Here is a 19,787-nt window from a genome sequence, read left to right as displayed (position 1 = left end):
TCATGGGTATAACTTCACAACGGCTGGACCGTTTGGGCTGAGAATTTGCATAACTATAGTTTCCTATTTTTCATAATTTCCGTGTAAATTTCGTTGTATGTTTTAATTATGGATCCTACGCAATCATCGTCTTGTCCCTGAGCTCGGACTTTTGATGTCGCTATTCCCGTTATTGGATTTCTCATTAACGCATGATCCTTTTATTATGAAAATTTGGGAGGATTAAGAGTAGATCCTTTCCTTTCTAATGGGCTATCAAGCTTGTCTCAGTCGTTACTAGTTAATCTTCGCGCTTGCTTTTTAGACATTGTCCTCGTTTTGCAGGAGTTTTAGTCATATCTCCGTCGTTTATGGGTAGTTTCCCCTGTAATTACTCTCATTGGTTCCGTTTGGGTGACATCTACATTTCCTATTATAAACACGACTTTGACTTTTGCATTAGTTCCTGAGGAATCTTTGTTCCGTGGTACTTCCATCCTTGCTACGTGTTCGAACATGGGAAAGTAGTTTCCGTGGAGGTTCTCTGATTATTTTTATAGTCAAATCTTGGTCGATTGTCCTAATTCTTGGTTTAATATTTGCTATAAATTCCCCCGAGAATTCCGTCTCGTTGATGGTAAGCTTGAAGTATTTTTGTTATTTTTCTTTCTTTCGATTTATCGTGTATAGTCGTAATAATTCGTAAAAATTCGTAAAATTCGTTAAAATTCAGGTCCTTCTATGTTCTCATATCTACTTGTCATATGAGGTTTTTGTGATTTATCTGGCATATTTCCATAATGGGTTTCCATAGTGTGGCCGTTATTTCTCCTACAGCGCGTGTGCTGGGCACAGCGGGGAGCCGTCCAGGGTGTGTGGGCCAGACGGGTCAATAGTACATTGATACAAAGGAAGGTGGTCCGTGTAGATAGAAGGAAATAAACAAGAAAAGGAAGATGAGAGGAATGAGATAAAGAAAGGGGAAGAAAGAGAGAAAGGAAAGAGGAGGAGAGACAGAGGAAGGAGGAGGGAGAGGGTTGGACAGCGGGGAGCGGGTGTGGTGTGGCCGGGTGGGTCTGGGTGGACCCGGGTCAGGCGGGTGTGCCCTGACACCTGACAGGTCGGACCAGGTGGAGTGGGGTCAGGTGGGTGTGCCCTGACATTGTATCAGCCTGCAGACCCAGGCTTCCTGGAGAAGCTTCAGTTCACTACCAGAGCTCTTGGAACCCCCCTTAGTTGAGCCCCATCTGCACCAGGATCGTCGTGTTTTGACAAGCACAGCATGCCCTGACACATACCTCCTTCATTGAGTCAAACCCTTGACCCTCAGTGTGTTGGAATTTGTACACGTGGTCTTGGGAACCTAAATGCTAAAATATGGACATTCTGGGAGTCGAACCGCAGAACCCTGCATAGGTACCAAGAGTGTGTTACCATTACACTAAATGCCCGCATTAGGCGGAGGTGGTTTCTAACACAGTGTTGTTCCCCCTTCCAGCTCCCTTTGTCTCCTTTCAGCTTACCCTTGCTCCTTTTGACTTTGACTTCAGACCTCCCCTATATACAATGTACTTAGTAACTTATAACCTCAGTCAGTAATCAACTAGAAATCAACTTGAGATTCCCCTTGAGACACCCCCTTTGCTAGATCCAAAATTAGGGACCCCCAGGACAACCAGCAATGGCACAGCCCAATCCTAATCCGGCATCCGGCATAATCCGATCCACCCGGAGCCCTAGCCTCAATGTGAAGCTGAGTTCTATTGCAACTAACATATATTATCACAGAAACTCATGTATCTTTCATGTTACAGTCTGCGCATCTAGGTAAAGGATAATTACATATTGAGACTGAGTCTGCATATCTAGTCATCAATTCTAATATTTTTTACGCGACTCTAATCCCCACATCTGCATTCGCTAAGGTCATTGCCGAGGCATTGAATACGTTCCGCCCACAGGAAGGATTATATTAGGTCTTGCAATTACAAAAATGAGCTGTGACTCCATTTTAGTCTTTGGATGTCCTCCCATCGAAAGAGGTCTCATCATCTTGTCCTACCTGAGTTACCGGATAGGAACTGGTAATGCAGTGGCATCCCAGCCGGCATTGAAAGATGCCAGTGCAGCGACCAAGTTGAGCAAGTTGATAGGAAGCTAGCGGTTCGTCGTGGGTGGAAGGACTTGAAAAATGATGAGATATTGACTTACATCAGACTCGAAAATTCTCCCTCCAAATGACCTGCAAATCGTCCATCAGGAACATATCATCATCGCCTTTCCCAAAAAAAAATCCCCACCAATGAATTGTAAGGGGTAAAAATGCCAAGTTCTCAATGGCAGACATTAAGATAGCAGTCTTCTGCTTCTTCAAGGCAAGCACATCCACGTCCGTCGTCTCACCCACCGCACTCTTCCCTAACACTCTTTCCTTCCTCCTCAATTGCTTCCAATCGGCCTTTAGGTGAGCCAGCTGAAGGATGGTATAAACCGCCCAGGCACGAAGGCTCCACAGAGAGGCTTTACTGCTCACACGGGGTGAGAAGTACTTAGCAAGAACGGGGGCAGAAGCGGAGGTGAAGAAGGAGAGGTTTTCTAGAGTGTAGAAGGCTAGCATGGAGAGTGCTTGTGCGCGTTCGATAGTTTGGATTGAGCGAGAGGCCGGATGAGAGCGCTCGATTGCTGAGATCCATTTGATGATTGGGAGTACACCTAAAATGATTTGGCATATTTATATTGCGAAAGGGTACTACGATTACGACGTACCCCATAAACCCGAAACCCGTCTCGCGGCGCTGAGCGTCCCAGCGAACTTCTGCAATCCCTTTGCCGTAGGAGAGATCGGTTTGTCTCTTAAACCATTACTGAACTGTAATGTGGCCCTGAACTCCAGTAATGGCGCTAGGAGCTTAGCGGTATATTCAGCCGTCTAGATGAACCCGGGTGACATTCAGCCGGACGACGGTCCCAGAGAAGTAAAGAAGGCAGATAAATGCAACTGACTAAATACATACCATCATAAGCTTGCTTCAGGAGTGAATCCATAACACCCAATAACAAAATCCATCACCAATAACATACATTTACACAAGCAACAAATCAGCAGAGGCGAAATGTAACGAAAGCAAGCTGGCATGTTTCTACTCACTCGCTTCCAGACCAAGTCCCAAAGTATCTCACAGAATGATCGATCGTCTCAGAAGGGGGAACAGACTTCCCAATCGACCCCAACACCGAATCGCTCAGCGCCGCAATCCCATGGACACTTTTGCCGCTGCTGCTGCTGCCGCCGCTTCCACCACTGGTGCTACCACTACCTTGGGCGGTCATCTGGCAAACTTTACGATGATGATGATGAGATCCCTTCCCGTTTCTTAGCTGTCGGGAGCGAGCAAATTAATTTAGTCTTTTTGGATGGGGTTCAATTTGCTTCCGGACCCAGTGTGCCGGGTATTTAAACGGCACTCCCCGACCCACCTCTCCTCTTTTTTCTTCGAACAATTCTTATGGGTGAGTCTTGTCCTATCCCTTCATCCTTGCGGGGGAACGAGTTGGCTGACTGCCCACTTCTTTCCTCACTCTCTCACTCTTTTTACATGCATTCTCTCCCCCCCCCTCTTCTACACACGCACACAGAGACATTAACTCGGGCTCGATTCACGCAAGAGTTAAAAAGTGACTTTTGTATATCCTGGTTTTTCATTCCCGCGTTCCCGTCTTCCTAAAATACGGATGAGGTCGACTCGTTCAGCCCTTTAGGCACCTCTTACTTCCACTCACCTTCTAATCCAAGAATTTTTCTTCTTTTCTCTTCCGGCGGAAGGGGAGGAGAAAGTCTGTCACGATGCGTGGAGATGGTTTTTTTTTTTGAAATGGGAACCCTTTCGTTGAGGCTCTCGCGGGTGATTCTCCAATTGCTTGCTTGAAGGGTCGATGCGTGCATCGTGGTGGATTCGTCTTGGAGGTTTGAGGTGTACTTGTGGGGAGGTGGTGTAGGGTACATTTCTCGTCCTTGTTGTAATGCTGGATGTCTTTATCCTTTGTGCTCTCTGTACGACAAAATAACAGTAATCTTATTTCGACTCTTTCAGCGATCTTGACAGTGCCATGCTGCTATTGATGTTTATGGCCCACAGATCGAGGCCTACTAGTGATAAGTCCAATGCCACTGGGAGACAATTCCATACTATACATGCAAAACATACATGCATGTCGAAAGGACATGCTTTTACAAGAACCATACATCAGGAAACAATGGAGGGGAAATTCGAGAAACGTGTAACACGTGAAGGCGGTACGTCCGAAGGAGAAAGAAAAAGAAAATCAATCGCCTGGTGCGTTGAGGGCAGCCGGTATACAATAGGTCCAGGTACACTGTCGAATCCACGACAATGGTGGCGGGGAAGCGGAGGCGAAGACAGGAACCAAATGTAACCAATCAAGCTCAGCCAAAACCCTGCACTCCCGGAGTCAACGTCAAGCGATAAGCCGAGGAAATAATTGCCACAAAATAAAAAGGAAAAACGTTCAGGGTTGCTGAAACAAGCGCAAACATGAAAGGGAACTCAATAAGCGGAATGATGCCGAAATGCGATTGATGTTGAGGAAAACACTTCGAACGGGAACCGATCGATTATGAGGGAAAGAGCTGATGAACATAACGTTTCCCCTCCCCTCCTCCACAGTAAGTAGTGAATAGCAACTATACGCACCACCATCATTAGTGTGATGTGATGCGGGCAAATTCGGGCGGCATGAACATTTGACCGCCGCGTCGGAGTCGAAAATATAGTACGAGCGTGTACACAGTGGTAGTACTTTATGTTGAGCTTGAGGCGATATCGGACCTTCAAAGTTGCAGAAGAGTGTGTTTGGAGCGAAGAATTCGCACGATGATGAGAATCGGAAGAAGATAAGGCCTGGGAACGATTGACGAGGTGGCATGATGGCAACAGTTAGGTCGATCGTGATGACCGAGGCAGGAAGAACGTAACAAGCAGGATGAGGAGAAAGTGAAGTCTGGACGACGAAGTATGGGTGTGGGGAAATCAAAGCAGAGGGGCGGAAGAGCAAGAGAGCAGAGCAGACAACTTTGGATTCCTTAGAAACAGGGAGAGTGAAGCTATTACTTGAACGGATGATCAACTTTGCCGCTCCATTTCCCATATCTCCGTTTCCAGGGCAAAGTCTCCAAAAAGGGAACGAACCCACCACAAGCCCAATTTCGACCACACATGACACACCCCGCCCCATTCAAGGAACCAAAAGAGAACAAGAATCATGCACAGAGTTCCGGTAAAAATGGCAGGTAAGTAGGAATACTACCCGTTTCCCTCTCTGTCTCTCCCAGATGTCCTCCTTCCCGATCAAGAAAAGAAACTTGGTATTTGGGCTCCCCACAATTACCCCGCAAGATAATCAGGACAGGAAAGAGGGAGGGCCCGTTGCCCTTGATGTGCAGATGATCGTATGTCACGACCCACTACCATCAAAGAACTCAGAGCGGAACGAGGGAAGGAGGCGGGGGAGATATGGGCGAGAGGGATTTTTCGTTTCTCACAGTCCAAACCCATCAAAGTGGCCCTTGAGAATCCTTTCTCCCATGGGACTCACTGAACGCTTCTTCGTGAGGTTGCTCTTCTTTGAACGGGGGCGGAGGCCTGGGGACGGGGGTCGTTCAACAGACTTGATTTGAGCCGGGGCTTGAGGGGGGGATGGAGCACGAGGAGGGGACGATTGTTGCGCTGGCATGCCCTAGATTAGATAGACAACCGTCAGTATTATGATACCGATGAAATGGCAAGAGTCCCAAAAACTCACCCTGACGCCACTTAAAGCTCCACTAAGAGAAAGTCTCCTCATAACACCAGAGGCACGATCATGTCCCATGCCCGAAGGCCAATTCACACTGCCAGCACGAGCATGCCCCAGCCTCGTGCGAGGTCCGATAGGAGTGTCATCCTCCTCTGAGACAGCACTTCCTTCAGGAATGTTCTTTTGCGGACCAATGCCACCGCCGATTCCGCCGTACGCGCCAGCGAAGCCCGATTTGATAGCGGTTGGGGATCCCAAGAAGTAGGAAAGTGGCGAGGTGGGGCTGGTAGGCGATCCCTGGCCGCCTTTGTTAGTGAATGAGGATGCGAGTGAGGCGGTAGGAGTTGGGAGAGACATAGTAGAAGAGACAGGAGAGGCGGAAGGCGATAAACCTGGGTTCGACCAAACAGAAGCTGAACGTCTGCGATTGGGAGGAGTGTGAGTGTTTGTCTTTGAGTCGATAGAGATAGGCTGAGTGGAAGGGGAGTTGGTTGGAGAGTTGGTTGAGGAGGTGGAGGTGGAGGACATGGTTGGTAATAGGGTATTTATGAAGATAACTGTGGGGATCGAGTAGTAATGCGTTGGGGAGGAGATATACAGAAGAGCGTGGGAAGGTTTAGCTGATGAGATTAAGAATGAGTATGAGATTGGTGTCAAAAAGTTGAAGGGGCGAGAAAGAGGATGAGATGGCAATCGTTGCAAGGTGATGAAAGGAGAGAAGAGAAGAGAGACAACCCAAGGTAATAAACAAGGAAGGTTGGGATGCCATAATCAATTCAATTTAACATTCGGAATAGCATGTTATTTACCCCGCCCCGCTTTCGGATCCAAATTTCATATTGCACTCGCTCGGAATTGTCATTGATCGACTTGCAGAGACCTCGTGACCCAGCCGTATCCTTGCGTCAGCGTTTCATCGGCGCCTATTGATGCTGAATGATGACAACTACAATGACCAACTTGATCCCCAATGCTACCACAGAATTGGAAAGTGCCATGTGAAATGAGTGAGGCCTTATCATATCGCTTGCGTAACTGCAATATTATCCAGTTCGGCAGCTACTTTTTCTGGCCATACAATACATTCCACAATGCAATGTATTCGGCCAACCCGTGGCCTTACAACTGAGGTCTCATTATCCGAGGCAACATCCCGCCACGCACGGCTATAATAGTCATCACGATTTGTGTCCGTCCATAATAGCTCGTGAAGAGGCTGTGCAACAAGTCCGTGTCGTCATGTCGCAAAAAAAGGCTACACTGCCAAGACCAAAGATACTCGTACTGTTCGACCCAATCAAAGCAAACCGTTTTGCTTCTTACTAAATCGATAAGATTATCCTCACCTGCTCACTTGTACTGGACCTATATAAGAAGACTGATGCAGGTTTACACGCTGAGAAGCCATCACTCAGTTTGATTTCCCTCCAAACTATGCACGATAAGGGTAAATGCGTCATTTCATTTTCAATAATAATATGCCATGTAAGTCCTATACTCAACATGAATAAGAATTATTTCGAAGGATGCTGCGACACAGGAGGACTCAAAGGGAGGTCGGGGGATAGTTATAACGCAGTTCCACGAATCATGTTTCCCCAGAGTTGATGGCGGGAGTTCCAATCCCCATGCACTGCTGAAGGTCAAGGATCAGTAGATCTTGTAAGGAACATCCGAGAACTGATAAGGCTCACTTGTCTCACCCTTTGAAGCACGGGGGAACCGCGAGTTTCACACAACACATTGTGGCTACTCCACACCACGTGAACTGGCGCCGGCCGGACAATCGTAGTCGTATCGGTAGAAGCAAAGCATATAATGGTAGAACAAGTGCTCGGATGATGATTTGGAACAAAGAGAAGCCGAGGAACAGAGGTTGCGTGAGTTCTGACCATACTCAACCGGAAATAGAGATTCCGCATGGACAGCTGCCAGCTGGCTTGCATGCCCAGGCCTTCATGTTGGTGATCAAATTAGAACACCACAGGCTTTTGGTCGTTTCGAGACCCGTCGTCGCCATGGACAGTTTAGCTGCTGATCGATATCAGTGGCCTCAAGGTGCAACTTGAATAATGCTGACGCCACGGATATTGTGAGCTTTCCCATATGCACGCCCAGCACACTCGATTCGAGACAACCACCTTGATAAGTCAAGCCCAGACCGTCCATGGCTGGCTTCAACTGAACAAAAGAGGTCCTGTTCTATTCCAGGCACACGCCAACAGTGCAATATTAGGAACGTCGTCATCTATCTTAGTGTGGCAAGTACGCTATCCGTAAATTATATGTATAATGGAACCCATTAAGTTGAAAAGTTCGGAGTTACTAGCCTCTTCTGAGTTCTTCGTACCACAGAATGGTCCATTCGAAGGGGAGAAGGTGAAAACGGACACGAGGCCTAAGAATCACTGCGTGAGGAACTTACCCCTGTAGGCTAGGCCGATATTATCATGCATGACGTCTTTACCTTGCCTTCCATAGAACAGGGGGTCCCGGCCCACAGATAAGAGACTTGGGGGAGTGATGGATATGGATACAAGACACAGTGCTGGGTCGTGTGCGACACGCTGCCTTGCCGTGTCCACGATAGACAGATCCTGATAAAAGGCCACTACACTATGCCCCCCGTGCGAATCGCTTTGTCACGGTCCGTCCATCATAAGAAGGAAGAAAACCCAAAAAGGAAACAATTATGTGTACGCACCGTGCCGTTCAGCGGCCTTCCTTTAGACATCCTCAGACATCGCCACAGATCCATTCAGAGTCATGGAATGACTCCGAAATGGCTGGACCCCAGTCTGCCGTTTGTAGATGAGACTTGGAGAGCACGCACCAGAATCCAGTACTGCCCAATCGCAGCCTCACGAGTAATCAGTGCACCCGTCCGGGCTCTTGGGCGCCATTCACGCTCTCGAAACAGAGGGCGCAATATGCCACTATCGCGGCAGCATGAACCTCCCCTGACAGCCTTTGCCAATACACCCACAGCGCACGATTGTGGCGCCGTCCATCAGTATGAGCTCCACATCAAACTGCCTACATCTAAAGTATTGCGACACCATTGCATCTCCGTCTAAGCCCAAATTTGGGAAGTGATGGTGTAGGACACTCCGGATCACACTCCTCTTTGCCGCTTCCGAATGAGGGAGAACGATCCCAGGGTCCTCACAATCATTCGTGGACATATTGAATTTGGAGTGACCATACGGCAGTACACTTTCCATGCATAATAGCACATGCCAAAAAAGGATGGCTGGGAGCTACGCAAAGAACTCCAAGGGGTCCAGTGGCGTCACTGGCGCGGGTGGGTGATGGCAGGGGTTTTGAACGAGGATTTGGGCAACGACAAGCAAGTCGCCTAGCTGGAGAATCAGCAGAGATCAGCAGTATCCGAGTGAGAGTCTGGCCGTCGTCTTGGTCAATCCAATATGTTTAGGATCTAATTTCCGGTCATAAATCTCCGAGTGTGATTGCACCTCATTCCAGCATGGTCGCAGGCACCTGATTTGGGCGAATGCACGATTGTTAGCCATCGCCCTTTTCACGGGATGATCTACAGAACGTGTCACACGACGAGAAAGGATAACATGGGAAATGTCCGCCGGAACAGCCAGTATGATTCGAACTTCGAAGCGTCGCGCGTTGCCGGCTGGTACGAGTGACCAAATGAGGAACTGGGCGCCCGGGGTTCATTGAGTGTGGGACCAGAGAGTTTCTTGTATAACACACCCATATTAGGCTCTGTTTGGGTTCAATATATGCTACCCCTTCAACCCGAACAAAGCCTTAGAACGTGAAAGCGCCGCCAGATAGAATCGCGCGCTAGCTCCATGCAGCAAGAGAAGATATGATTCGCCGCACATCGAATGAGTGCATTCGAATCGTGCCCTGAGGAACAGAATCGCCTCCATCTGATTGTTCCGTGCGACTGGAGTAAATAGCCCGTGGATGCCGCCTATCGCGGTAATCCCTCGTCCTCTGGAGGCTCACAGTTCAGCATAGGATCCCAGCTGAAATCACTGAATCAGGCGTAGTGTGTGAGGCATGCACACATACATATGATCCTACTCGAGAGCGTCAATTATATAGCGACAACAGTGAAACAACACATCCAAACCTTGGGCCCCTTTCTGATGGTGACCAGCGTCGTCCTTCTCCTCGGCTTCTACTCAAGCCAGAGTGCGTAAAACTGTTATCCTACCGATCAAGAAATCATCAGGCTCCGCAAAGACTAGGCTGTCGTTTTACTGGCAGCTGGTACTGCCCTCATTATTTTCGGAGCTTGTTGATGAAGTCTTTACAAATCGGAAGACGATCTTTCCCCCTCGCATTTTCAGGACTCGGACAACCACAATTCCCTGCACTCCGCTGTACTCTGTTTTGTACGTCCCTTTGGTTTTGGCCATGCATGGGCTCGCTCAATTGATCTCATGTTGGCTGTCATACTCATGCGGAGCCTCGCTTGCCGTCATCTTATCCGGCTAGGTCGTCACCCAGTGATATAGTCCGGTTATGTTAGTTTTATGGCATCAGCCTCTGGTCTAATGATGACGTTAAATAATGATTCAGGCATGCGCGTGTCACCTGAAAGTCCTCACATTCAGACGCAAAACTAATCTGCTGCTGATTGACTCAGGACTCAGCGAATGAACCTGCACTTGGAACAGGATTCTTGGTCCAAAGTCCTTTAATCGGACTTCAAGCTGCTATGCCTATCAGAGTATGACAACAAGTACGGGCACATACATCCTCCTTCGTGCACTTGACGGAACAAGTGGGATTTCGGTCGGGGATGCTATCTACTTGTCAGAGCTAGAGAAGCGGCTTAGACGGATTCCAAATATCGGAAAGTTCTTGAATGGGCGGACGATCCACCAATTAATGACCTTGACTCAGATCCAGGTGCGATATAATTCGTTAATGGGGAACATTACTGGGGGAGGGGATCCCGGGAGCAAGGCTGGTGAAGCTACCGGTCCGGTTGAGATCAATAATGAGGAACCAGCACCCCAAAATGATCCTTCATCTCGAGTTCGTGCCCCTATGGACGTAGAGCATGGGCTGCTTGGATGGGCCAAATCAGCCTCCATCATGCTCAGGTGCGATTTTAACGATCGCTCCCCATCCGGGATACCTTGATTTAATCACTGGTGGACACCACCTGATGGCTCAAGTTGCTGCTGCGTCCCAGGACACAACGCAATTCGAGACTGTTAGTAGACTGGTGGCTCATTGGTATCGAATGGTGTGGAGAACGCTATACACAGGGCGGGGTTCTGATTTTGAATAGTGCGTACGAAGATGCATGAAGGAGATGAATTTTCAACATTGGAGGACCCTTGTATTTAATAGACTCTCGATTTACAGGAACCCGCGGGAATAAAGGACTGCTGCTCCAATTTCATCGTGTGCTTACCTTTCGGACCCGCTATGAACTATTCACCGACGAGTCTCCGGTTCGGGAAGTGCTTGTGGATCCCAGAACGCTCGACAGCTGTTTGGGTGATTGGGCAACGTGCCCACGTCAAGAACAACATTTCTGCAAACGCAAAGCGGTACACTTGCGGCACGCAACAGTAGTCATCTAGACTTAACAGTAGACTTACTAATAATAGTGAAAGTTAGACAACTCATACCATAGGATGACTGAAGAAGGTTCGAACAGGTATGGGGATTTGCAGACGTTGGGTCTCATCCTGGACGCGGCAGTATACAACTTTCCAGTAATCACACTTGCAGCACAGACTACTTTTTACCCTGAAAAAGGATGGCGAACCCCAGCTCCACCGTAATGCTTCGCTGCCCATTCAGTTCCATCGCGATCGTCCACTACAGCACTCACCTTTCCAACCCAGCACCCAATCGCCAATCCAATGATACCAGGTACCCGTTCCACGCGTCCTGGACAATCGCAAAAATGATGAAGATTGCAGCATGGACGTCCTACAGTAACACCGTCTACGATGACCGATGAGGGCGGAACTCATGACGTGGAGAGACAGCATTCGCCGTCTGCAACCAGATTTGCTTGGTTCATCAAACTTCTCATCAACACTCCGAGACAAGCCCGCATGCGTGGTTTCACTCTTCTTCGCCCTCAGTTTCAACGAAGAGGTCACGGGTCCCCGTTACCTTCAGTCGACCCATGTGCAAGCCGCCATGAGGAAGCACAAGCCATCGCTGACCACCACATCCCTCGGTAATATGCAAAGTCATATTCTAACTCAAAGCCGCATAGCCAGTTCACCAGCTAACAGGACGACGCACCAAGCTAAAGTAGCCAGAGAGTTATCATAGATACGGACACAATCCGTGTTGAATGTTCTGTGTCAGAATGAGTGGGTGAAACGCAGAGGGAGCATGGGAATGAGTCGTAACGCATCATGTCTCGCACATGAGCACACGGTTGAATTTGCAGAGCATGACATCTAGAGAGCAATCCTCTTCAGCTTGGATCACCAATGGTACACCCCCTATAGCAAGCACGACTACATTAGGTAGGAGTCCCATAGGTTGCTTGGAAATAGTGGTTTAGCATATCTTACATCTTGAATGCCATAAGCTCCAGTGTGGACAAATTGAGCACTCAGAACGGAGCAATCCCCTCGTATGACGGTAGGCGGAGCACACAACACAGGGTGCTCCCTAATTTAGGGAGGAATGAGCCCCTTCGCACCGAGCTCAGGCACACCCCCCGGGATTGTGAATGCTTCAAGCGGAATCGGGGTGGCACGGAACGACTTTGTGACCGACAGAGCTAATCAATAAGCCAAAGACGAAGCGGAATGAACGTGCCAAATCGCTCATCCTTATTCGCACCGTCCCTATATCCAGTGCCACTGAATATTTGGAAATGTGCTTCCTGTGGAGGGAAGAACCATACGCATCCCGGGGGCTGGAATATCTTTGGTATGGGTGGGAGTCGACAAGGCAAGTGAGGGGAGACACGCCCAAGGGCCCACTGGGAAAGCCCAGAGTGATTCAATACGAAGCAATATTCCTCGCCAGTCAAGCACAGACTCCGCGCCAATTGCTTTAAGGCAGCCTTCACAGCAGTGAAATCCCCTGGGGACGAGAGAAGAGTGTATTAAATCAGACTGGATAGGGCGTGGCGAGCTGTGGAATTGAGCCATCGAGCCACTTGGCGATAAACTCCGCTGAGAGTGCGAGGAGTGGATCAACATACATAGGATTCAGCCTGATATCCGGCAGAGTCGTCACCGCTTGTGAATAGACGAAAAACACATTGATCAGTTCAGTAAAAATGGACTTTCCTTCCTCCTAAGGTGTGGATCCATTCGGCGTGTATAATCTCAAAGCTCCGCAGAAGAGCTTCAGGTTCTTGGCGATGAAGCGGCAATGTCACAGATCCATTGGCCGATCTGATCCTCCAGGCCACAGAAACACAGTGCCATGGATTCATTTAGTCTACCTGCCCCGGAAGAAACGAGCTATATACACCCGAAGAGCCGAGCTGCACATCATTCATCGTATCCACGCCAGCCCAAGACCCATCCAACCATTGGATTCAATGGTGAGTCAATATGGCATCGAGGCTGAGGTCTTGCTTAAGAGAAAAGCTCCGACTTATAGGGACAGTGACTAATTACTAGTTTGGGTGGAGCATTCCTGTTGGCGCCGGAATTGAGGATCGGCGCATTCCGTCGGAGCTTCGACGGACACTGTCAGCGCTCGCGTTCGCCTCCCTTCTAGGTGGAACCAATGCGTGTGAACCAGCCTAAAGTTAAGCGTAGTATTGGAGGGCGAGAGCCTTTTAGTTTACAAGATGATCCCCTGCGGAAACGCATCCTCATCATGGGCAACATTGGGTTCGTCTTCAGCTTTGCCTTACAGCATGACCGTTCTCTTCACACGGACTTTTCCCTCGCACCGCGTCTCTGATTTCGATTCCCCTACTTATCTTCTGCAAGGTAGTGCAGGGAAGACTTCTTGCTTGGAAGTGGTATTCAAGGGGATGCCTGCTAAGGACACTTTCTTTCTTGACCCCACGAGTAGGGAGACCCGGCTGGATGTAAAGTAAGCGTACTTCTGGGGATCTTTGGATGAAGGAACCTGACAGCTGAGAAGGTCGTAGTACCATTATACCTTTCCAGTTGTGGGATTGTCCTGGAAATCATCATGTTGAGAATCTTGGTGCTCCGTTGTCGGCCTTCTCGTCTTTGGTTTATGTTATAGACCTTCAGGTGGGTGAGAAATGTTATTCTGACGTGCCGAGAGCAGCCCTCTGGCTGAACCACCTATTCTGTGAAGGACGAGTATGGACACGCTGTCAACCATTTGATTCACTTAATGGCCATCATCCATGAAACGAATCGGGACCTTCATATTGAAGTTTTTGCGCACAAGGCGGAGAGTTTGGCTGAAGATTATCGGCTAGGCATGTTGCTTACACACTAAAGAACTCCCAGAGTGCTTCGTTGACCATTCTTGTTGTTAGATAACTTCCGTCAACTACAAGAACGCGTTTACCTTGAGACTATCGACCACCCCTTACCATTACAGGATATGCGCGTCACGTTCCATTTGACCTCTGTCTACGATCATACCATATTCGAAGCATGGTCGCGTGTGATACAGAAGCTCGTCAAGCCACTGGCGACGTTGGAAAACCTGTTGAACGTCCTCTGTAGCGTGAGTACTCTTCTTGTTGATTGAAGAATAGTTAGAGTCTGATAAATGGGATAGCATTCCGGGCTCACAAAAGCCTTCTTGTTTGATGTGAAGACCCTGATTCACGTTGCTGCGGACGAATCTCCACCAGACCCTACGTTATATGGCCTGTGCTGTGATTACGTTCAAACAATCCAGCAATTCTCTGTTCTTTACAAGTTCGTCGTCATAATCTTCATCTCAATTTTGTTGTCCTGACGGTTTCATATTCAAGAAATGTCAAATTTACGCCTCCTGAAAATTCCCCTGCGCGCACAACTTCTCCGGCCTCTAATGTTCAATCCCTTTCGTCCCCTTCTTCACAGGATTCTCAACCAAAGTCCTTGGTCGAACTTGATCCGGAGGATTCCCGGGTGTGGCAGACAAGTTGTGTGAGACTTAGACCTCAGACAGCGATGGCGTACTGGCAGATATCTCGGTGAGTTCTTGGCGGTGTTTTGTCGAACATCAATCCTAACTTTGGATGAAATCTGTTAGGCAATTATCACTCATAGCGCTGATCAGAACCGACACGTATGACTTAAGCCAGAGTGAGATTGATTATAATGTGACGTTTTTCCGGAGAGCAGTCCACCGCATCGTGGATATGGAGAATGCTAAGTGGTACGGTGGCGCAGACGTTATATGACGTTGGGATTGGAAGATCAAATTTTCTTCATGCTCGTCTTTGACTTTTGTATCATTTCCTCGAGACTCTAATGTTCATGGCCTAACCCCTGGGTCTCCCGCCACCCGAGAGGCTGGAGGGCACTCAGAACTCTACTGATGAGTTCCCACACTAGCTGGGATCCTGCCTAGCTCACAACTACATTCAAGCAGCCATCGGAGTATTCCGGTGCACGTTGCTCCTAATTTGGAAACTCCGGAACTCCTTCACGTCGACGCCATCTTCCGCCACTCCGTTGCGGCGATGAAGTTCGGTCGCAAGATCAAGGTGAGGCTGATTACTCATAGAATGACGGGAGCATATACGGATCATGGTTCTGGCCGCATACAGTCTTCGGCATATGCTGAATGGAAAGTTAAATACATCAATTATGACGCACTCAAGCAGATGCTCAAAGAGAAGACCCAGTCTGGTCCGTGGACAGACGGCGATGAGGCTGAATTCACTCATGCCCTTGAGCTCGAACTGGAGAAGATCCATGTCTTCCAACGTGAAAAAGTATGTCAAGACACTGGATCGAGTGGTGGGAAGACATTCAACATCCTTCTCAGGCTGCTGAACTATCCGAACGAATCAACGAGGCGGAGGCATCTGTTAGGCGCCTGGTTGCGGATTATGAAGAAGAGGCAGATGGCCATGAACATCCCAATGTTCCAACTTCGGCAAATAACGTTCATGGAGACGTCGAGGCCGCGATACATTCCAACGTTGTGTCCGCGTCTGACGATGCAGGATCTGATGATGATATCGATGACACCGGAAGTGATGGCTACAGTGTTGACGCATTGGTCGAGCAATTCCGTGTTCTGGAGGAGGAAGTCGCAATCCTCGTAGCCGACATCCACGACTTAGCATTGTATACTAAGGTAACCATTGATCTTTGTGTACGTCTCGACTTCGTATCTTCTGACGGCGTGTGCTTGGCATGTAGTTAAACTTCACGGGCTTTATTAAAATTGTTAAGGTCCGTCTAACCCACTCGTCTCGCCGGGATTGCCTTCGCCCTCCTGATACCGTTCTCCCCGTAGAAACACGATGTTCGTCCCTAGTCCCCCCAACTGTGGTCCCGCTGCTAATCCAAAACCGCAGAAGAAAACGAAACGTTCCCTTAAAGCCACCTTCGTCCAGGACTATCTCGATAAACGACCATTTTACAAATTTAATGTGAGCTTCGACAATGTTGCATCCCACCGCATCTGTTGGTACTGATCATCTGTATTCCTGAAGTACGACTCCATCATTGTTAAGCTATCGAACCTCTACAACTTGGTGCGGACTCGAGGTCACCCCGTGGAAGGCGATGCTAGTGCCGGAGGTTCCCAGAGCGCATTTGTGCGCCAGACCACGAAATATTGGGTAATGAAGCCCTGCATTCTTTTCGACGGTCCTTGCTGATAAGCCGTCATAGGTTCACCCTGACAATTTGGTTCACCTCAAGTTGGCTATTCTCCGTCAACTCCCTGTGCTTGGTAAGTGAAAAATGCTTTCCGATCTACCACCGGGCCTCGCCGCTCACCAGCATTCATTAGTTTTTAATCCTGATAAGGAATACGAGCTCAAGGATTCAGGTCAGTATCTAACCTTGTTCGATGTTGCGGGAGATTGATCAGACACCTTGCCACCAGCCATTTCTTCGATCTACTTTGATAATGAGGATCTAGACCTATATCTGGGACGCTTGGAAAAGACAGAAGGCGCGGAAGCCATTCGCCTCAGGTGGTATGGCGATACGGATGTAAAATTAGTGAGTCGCTCATTCGGCCTCATAGCAATTTGACTCGTTAAAATGTACTCAGGTATTCGTCGAGCGTAAGACTCACCGTGAAGATTGGACGGGCGAGAAGTCGGTCAAAGCTCGTTTTCCTATTAAAGAAGATAAGGTCAATGCCTTCCTAAGAGGAGATTACACGATGGACGATGAATTCGACGAACTACTGAGGAAGGGGAAGAAGAAGGAGAGCGAAGTAGAAAACACGAAACAACTCGCGAACGAAGTTCAGTATGCGATATACACCAGAAGGCTCCGACCAGGTAACGCCATCAGGAAACGCACTGCGTGAGTGGTGCTGAACTGTGATCAATGGTAGTTATGCGGACATTCTACAATCGCACAGCCTTTCAGCTCCCTGGTGATGCCCGTGTCCGTATTTCTCTCGACACTGAGCTCACCATGGTGCGTGAGGATAATTGGGACGGGAAAAGACGTGCGGGAGACAACTGGAGGCGAACTGATATTGGCATCGACTATCCATTTTTGCAATTGGAGCCAGGGGACGTAGAACGATTCCCCTACGGTGTGCTAGAGGTCAAGCTCCAAACACAACTGGGTCAAGAACCTCCAGATTGGGTTCGGGAGTTAGTCTCTAGTCACTTGGTAGAGGCCATACCCAAATTCAGGTAAAGTATCGTCCCTTGCTCTTTGTATGCGACCGCCAATCGATCTTCAGCAAATTCATTCACGGCTGCTCAACGCTTCTCCCTGACCGAGTTGATCTGGTGCCATTCTGGCTTCCTCAAATGGACACTGATATTCGGAAACCGGATAGAGGCGCTATGCTCATCGAACGACCTCAATCCTCGCATACTCCAACAACTTCGTCCCAATCGCCGCAATTGGAGACACCTGCTGCTGCTGATCAGGACGAACCCGTCTTTGGCTCGTACACAGAGCCGGTTTCTGAAGGAGAAGAAGATGAGAACATGGATCTCGCAGTACCGCTGGACGAAGCACGGCGCATGCAATTGCCGGACGCCCAAGTAGCAGAGGCCCAGCAATTCCGAGAAGCTGTCTTGCGAAAAGAGGCAGAAGCACGGTTGAAGGATGGGAAGAAGAAGGCGAAAGACTTTGCTGTTGCCAATGGTGAAGGTGATGATGGAAGTGATGAACGCGTCCCCTATCTTCGGAGACGTTCTTCAGTCCCTGCTGAACGCCCGAAAGGATTGTCGATAGATCCTCTGGCCCCGGCGCTTACGTTCGATCAATCATTCTGGTCTAAACTGAAGCCCAAGGTGAATGGCGCTTTAAAAATACAGGATACTACTATCGTTGAGGATGACGAAAGGGCGCCGTTGCAAGAGGAAGACCTCGCACCCGACCAAAGGATATTGGTTCAAGATTTTCGCGCCGAGGAAGGGAAAAAGATCGCTGTGCCTGTTCGCATCGAGCCCAAAGTCATCTTTGCGAATGAGCGGACGTTTTTGGTAAGCACATAAATTTCGTGGGTATTATATGGTGTCTCAACTGCGATTCGTCCCTTCAGAGATGGACGCACTTCTCGGTTCTGGTGGGCTCCATTGCCACAACGCTTCTCAACTTTGTCGATCCTAATGATGGAATTGGTCTCCTGTCGGCTGGCACATTCACTTTTGCCGCCCTTCTTTCTGTCGCATACTCCTGCAGCATTTTCGTCTTCCGTGCTTATAGCATGAGGAAACATCACGCTGAGGGTTGGTACTATGATGAATATGGACCCACCATATTGTGTGCAGTCTTGATTGTTTGCATTGGTGTGAATTTTGCGCTGAGATGGCGTGAAGTTGCCACTGGTGCAAATATTAACCTCTTCTAAAATTGGTATTGGATATATTTTTCAAAATTCAAATTGGGTGTATTTTTACTGGTTCGCAGGCTGGATTGCTGGGTCTTGTTCTCGTTAATATTGCAGTTCCTTAGATGATTCGGGGAGCTTGTCCATGTGCACTGGTTCCTGACTGTACCTAAAACTGCGTATATAGTAATATAAATCGAAGATGTCGGAAGGATGAAAAAAAAGGGAGAGAGTGCGACACCTATATAAAGATGTGTAATCTCCTCCGCGGTACTGACTCTGTTCGCTTTCAGAGTCCTCCTGTAGCCGTGGGCACTTGTTGGACAGCAGCAATGAGGGTGTTATTTTTTGTTCTTGTTTTTCTTCACGTCTCAACCGATTACTGGTGCACCTTTGGGTCCATCGTCATCCTGGGCTAATGACATATTCCATTGTTAGTTTCCCGTCTCTTCGATGCCTCACAAGCAGGGTTGGGCTGACCAGCATCAGACCACCTGGTCACATGGTCAAATGTCAGACACCCGGTCTGATCACGGTCTCTGGTCTCAGGGACTAATGTATTGGTCACAAAATGGCACATGGACATGTGATCCCACGGTGTTAGCCGAATGTATTCATTATATCTATAGCGACGCTGACCATCCCGCAACCTGACCCAAACTCGAGTCCACATCTAGATTCATATCTCTGGCAACAAAATCTTGCATCTCCAGCTCCAATGCGAAGTTTTGTGTACCCTGGAACCAATAATGATTCCATGGCCCATCCAAGGTCATATTAAAAATGTCGCGTATTGCTTTGCCTTGTAGACTAGCGCGCTAATTAGAAGTGGTTTAAATATTAATGACAGAGTCCGGAAACTAGGAAGCACTTACACACTGAGAGTCATGAGGGGAGTCATGGTAGACAGGGGCATTCCGGCATAAATGAGGAATGTCCAAATCCTCGTTGAGATCATCAAGGAGATTGGTGCGGAATGAAAAGTATGAGTGGTTAATGTCATCGGGAATTGAAGATGGGTGTCCATGTTCCAGCTCTAGGCGACTTCCTGTTGGATCACAGTCATTTGCTGATGAAGCATAGCCAAA

At 48.5% G+C, this 19,787-nt stretch overlaps 6 protein-coding genes and 1 non-coding gene across 7 annotated transcripts; 3 read left to right on the top strand and 4 right to left on the bottom strand.

Moving 5' to 3' along the window:
• Nucleotides 1-1,357: 1,357 nt before the first annotated feature.
• EI90DRAFT_t46 lies at nucleotides 1,358-1,430 on the bottom strand. Its single transcript has one exon. It is a non-coding gene; the product is annotated as a tRNA-Thr (tRNA).
• Nucleotides 1,431-1,760: 330 nt separating this feature from the next.
• On the bottom strand, nucleotides 1,761-3,415 carry EI90DRAFT_2966093 (uncharacterized protein). The gene is made up of 6 exons (XM_039055555.1): nucleotides 3,128-3,415; nucleotides 2,994-3,006; nucleotides 2,746-2,908; nucleotides 2,280-2,691; nucleotides 2,191-2,221; nucleotides 1,761-2,136 (listed from the first exon to the last, which is right to left on the bottom strand). The coding sequence occupies exons 1-6, from the start codon at nucleotides 3,307-3,309 to the stop codon at nucleotides 2,047-2,049; spliced, it is 891 nt and encodes a 296-aa protein (XP_038921670.1). The 5' UTR covers nucleotides 3,310-3,415; the 3' UTR covers nucleotides 1,761-2,046.
• Nucleotides 3,416-4,077: 662 nt separating this feature from the next.
• Nucleotides 4,078-5,482, bottom strand: EI90DRAFT_2047389 (uncharacterized protein). The gene is made up of 2 exons (XM_039052473.1): nucleotides 4,692-5,482; nucleotides 4,078-4,435 (listed from the first exon to the last, which is right to left on the bottom strand). The coding sequence occupies exons 1-2, from the start codon at nucleotides 5,230-5,232 to the stop codon at nucleotides 4,224-4,226; spliced, it is 753 nt and encodes a 250-aa protein (XP_038921669.1). The 5' UTR covers nucleotides 5,233-5,482; the 3' UTR covers nucleotides 4,078-4,223.
• EI90DRAFT_3285753 (uncharacterized protein) lies at nucleotides 5,258-6,268 on the bottom strand (the record flags this gene model as incomplete). Its single annotated transcript, XM_039066986.1, has 3 exons — nucleotides 5,800-6,268; nucleotides 5,593-5,733; nucleotides 5,258-5,461 (listed from the first exon to the last, which is right to left on the bottom strand). The coding sequence occupies exons 1-3, from the start codon at nucleotides 6,148-6,150 to the stop codon at nucleotides 5,258-5,260; spliced, it is 696 nt and encodes a 231-aa protein (XP_038921668.1). The 5' UTR covers nucleotides 6,151-6,268.
• Nucleotides 6,269-10,140: 3,872 nt separating this feature from the next.
• EI90DRAFT_3035135 (uncharacterized protein) lies at nucleotides 10,141-11,273 on the top strand. Its single transcript, XM_039058586.1, has 3 exons — nucleotides 10,141-10,366; nucleotides 10,430-11,082; nucleotides 11,167-11,273. The coding sequence occupies exon 2, from the start codon at nucleotides 10,516-10,518 to the stop codon at nucleotides 10,930-10,932; it is 417 nt and encodes a 138-aa protein (XP_038921667.1). The 5' UTR covers nucleotides 10,141-10,366; nucleotides 10,430-10,515; the 3' UTR covers nucleotides 10,933-11,082; nucleotides 11,167-11,273.
• Nucleotides 11,274-13,648: 2,375 nt separating this feature from the next.
• Nucleotides 13,649-14,682, top strand: EI90DRAFT_2906470 (Gtr1/RagA G protein conserved region-domain-containing protein; the record flags this gene model as incomplete). Its single annotated transcript, XM_039054248.1, has 5 exons — nucleotides 13,649-13,830; nucleotides 13,889-13,997; nucleotides 14,065-14,167; nucleotides 14,252-14,445; nucleotides 14,500-14,682. The coding sequence occupies 5 exons, from the start codon at nucleotides 13,649-13,651 to the stop codon at nucleotides 14,680-14,682; spliced, it is 771 nt and encodes a 256-aa protein (XP_038921666.1).
• Nucleotides 14,683-15,275: 593 nt separating this feature from the next.
• EI90DRAFT_2989509 (SPX-domain-containing protein) lies at nucleotides 15,276-18,893 on the top strand. The gene is made up of 14 exons (XM_039056070.1): nucleotides 15,276-15,418; nucleotides 15,482-15,649; nucleotides 15,703-16,017; nucleotides 16,083-16,115; nucleotides 16,180-16,188; nucleotides 16,241-16,315; nucleotides 16,379-16,507; nucleotides 16,560-16,620; nucleotides 16,681-16,719; nucleotides 16,777-16,894; nucleotides 16,947-17,182; nucleotides 17,239-17,548; nucleotides 17,599-18,352; nucleotides 18,412-18,893. The coding sequence occupies exons 1-14, from the start codon at nucleotides 15,395-15,397 to the stop codon at nucleotides 18,718-18,720; spliced, it is 2,580 nt and encodes an 859-aa protein (XP_038921665.1). The 5' UTR covers nucleotides 15,276-15,394; the 3' UTR covers nucleotides 18,721-18,893.
• The last annotated feature ends 894 nt before the right edge of the window (nucleotides 18,894-19,787 follow it).

The sequence above is a fragment of the Cantharellus anzutake genome, assembly GCF_015039405.1.
Source record: "Cantharellus anzutake strain C23 chromosome Unknown EI90scaffold_5, whole genome shotgun sequence".
Taxonomy (NCBI): Eukaryota; Fungi; Basidiomycota; class Agaricomycetes; order Cantharellales; family Hydnaceae; genus Cantharellus; species Cantharellus anzutake.
This window is presented reverse-complemented; position numbering and strand designations above follow the sequence as displayed.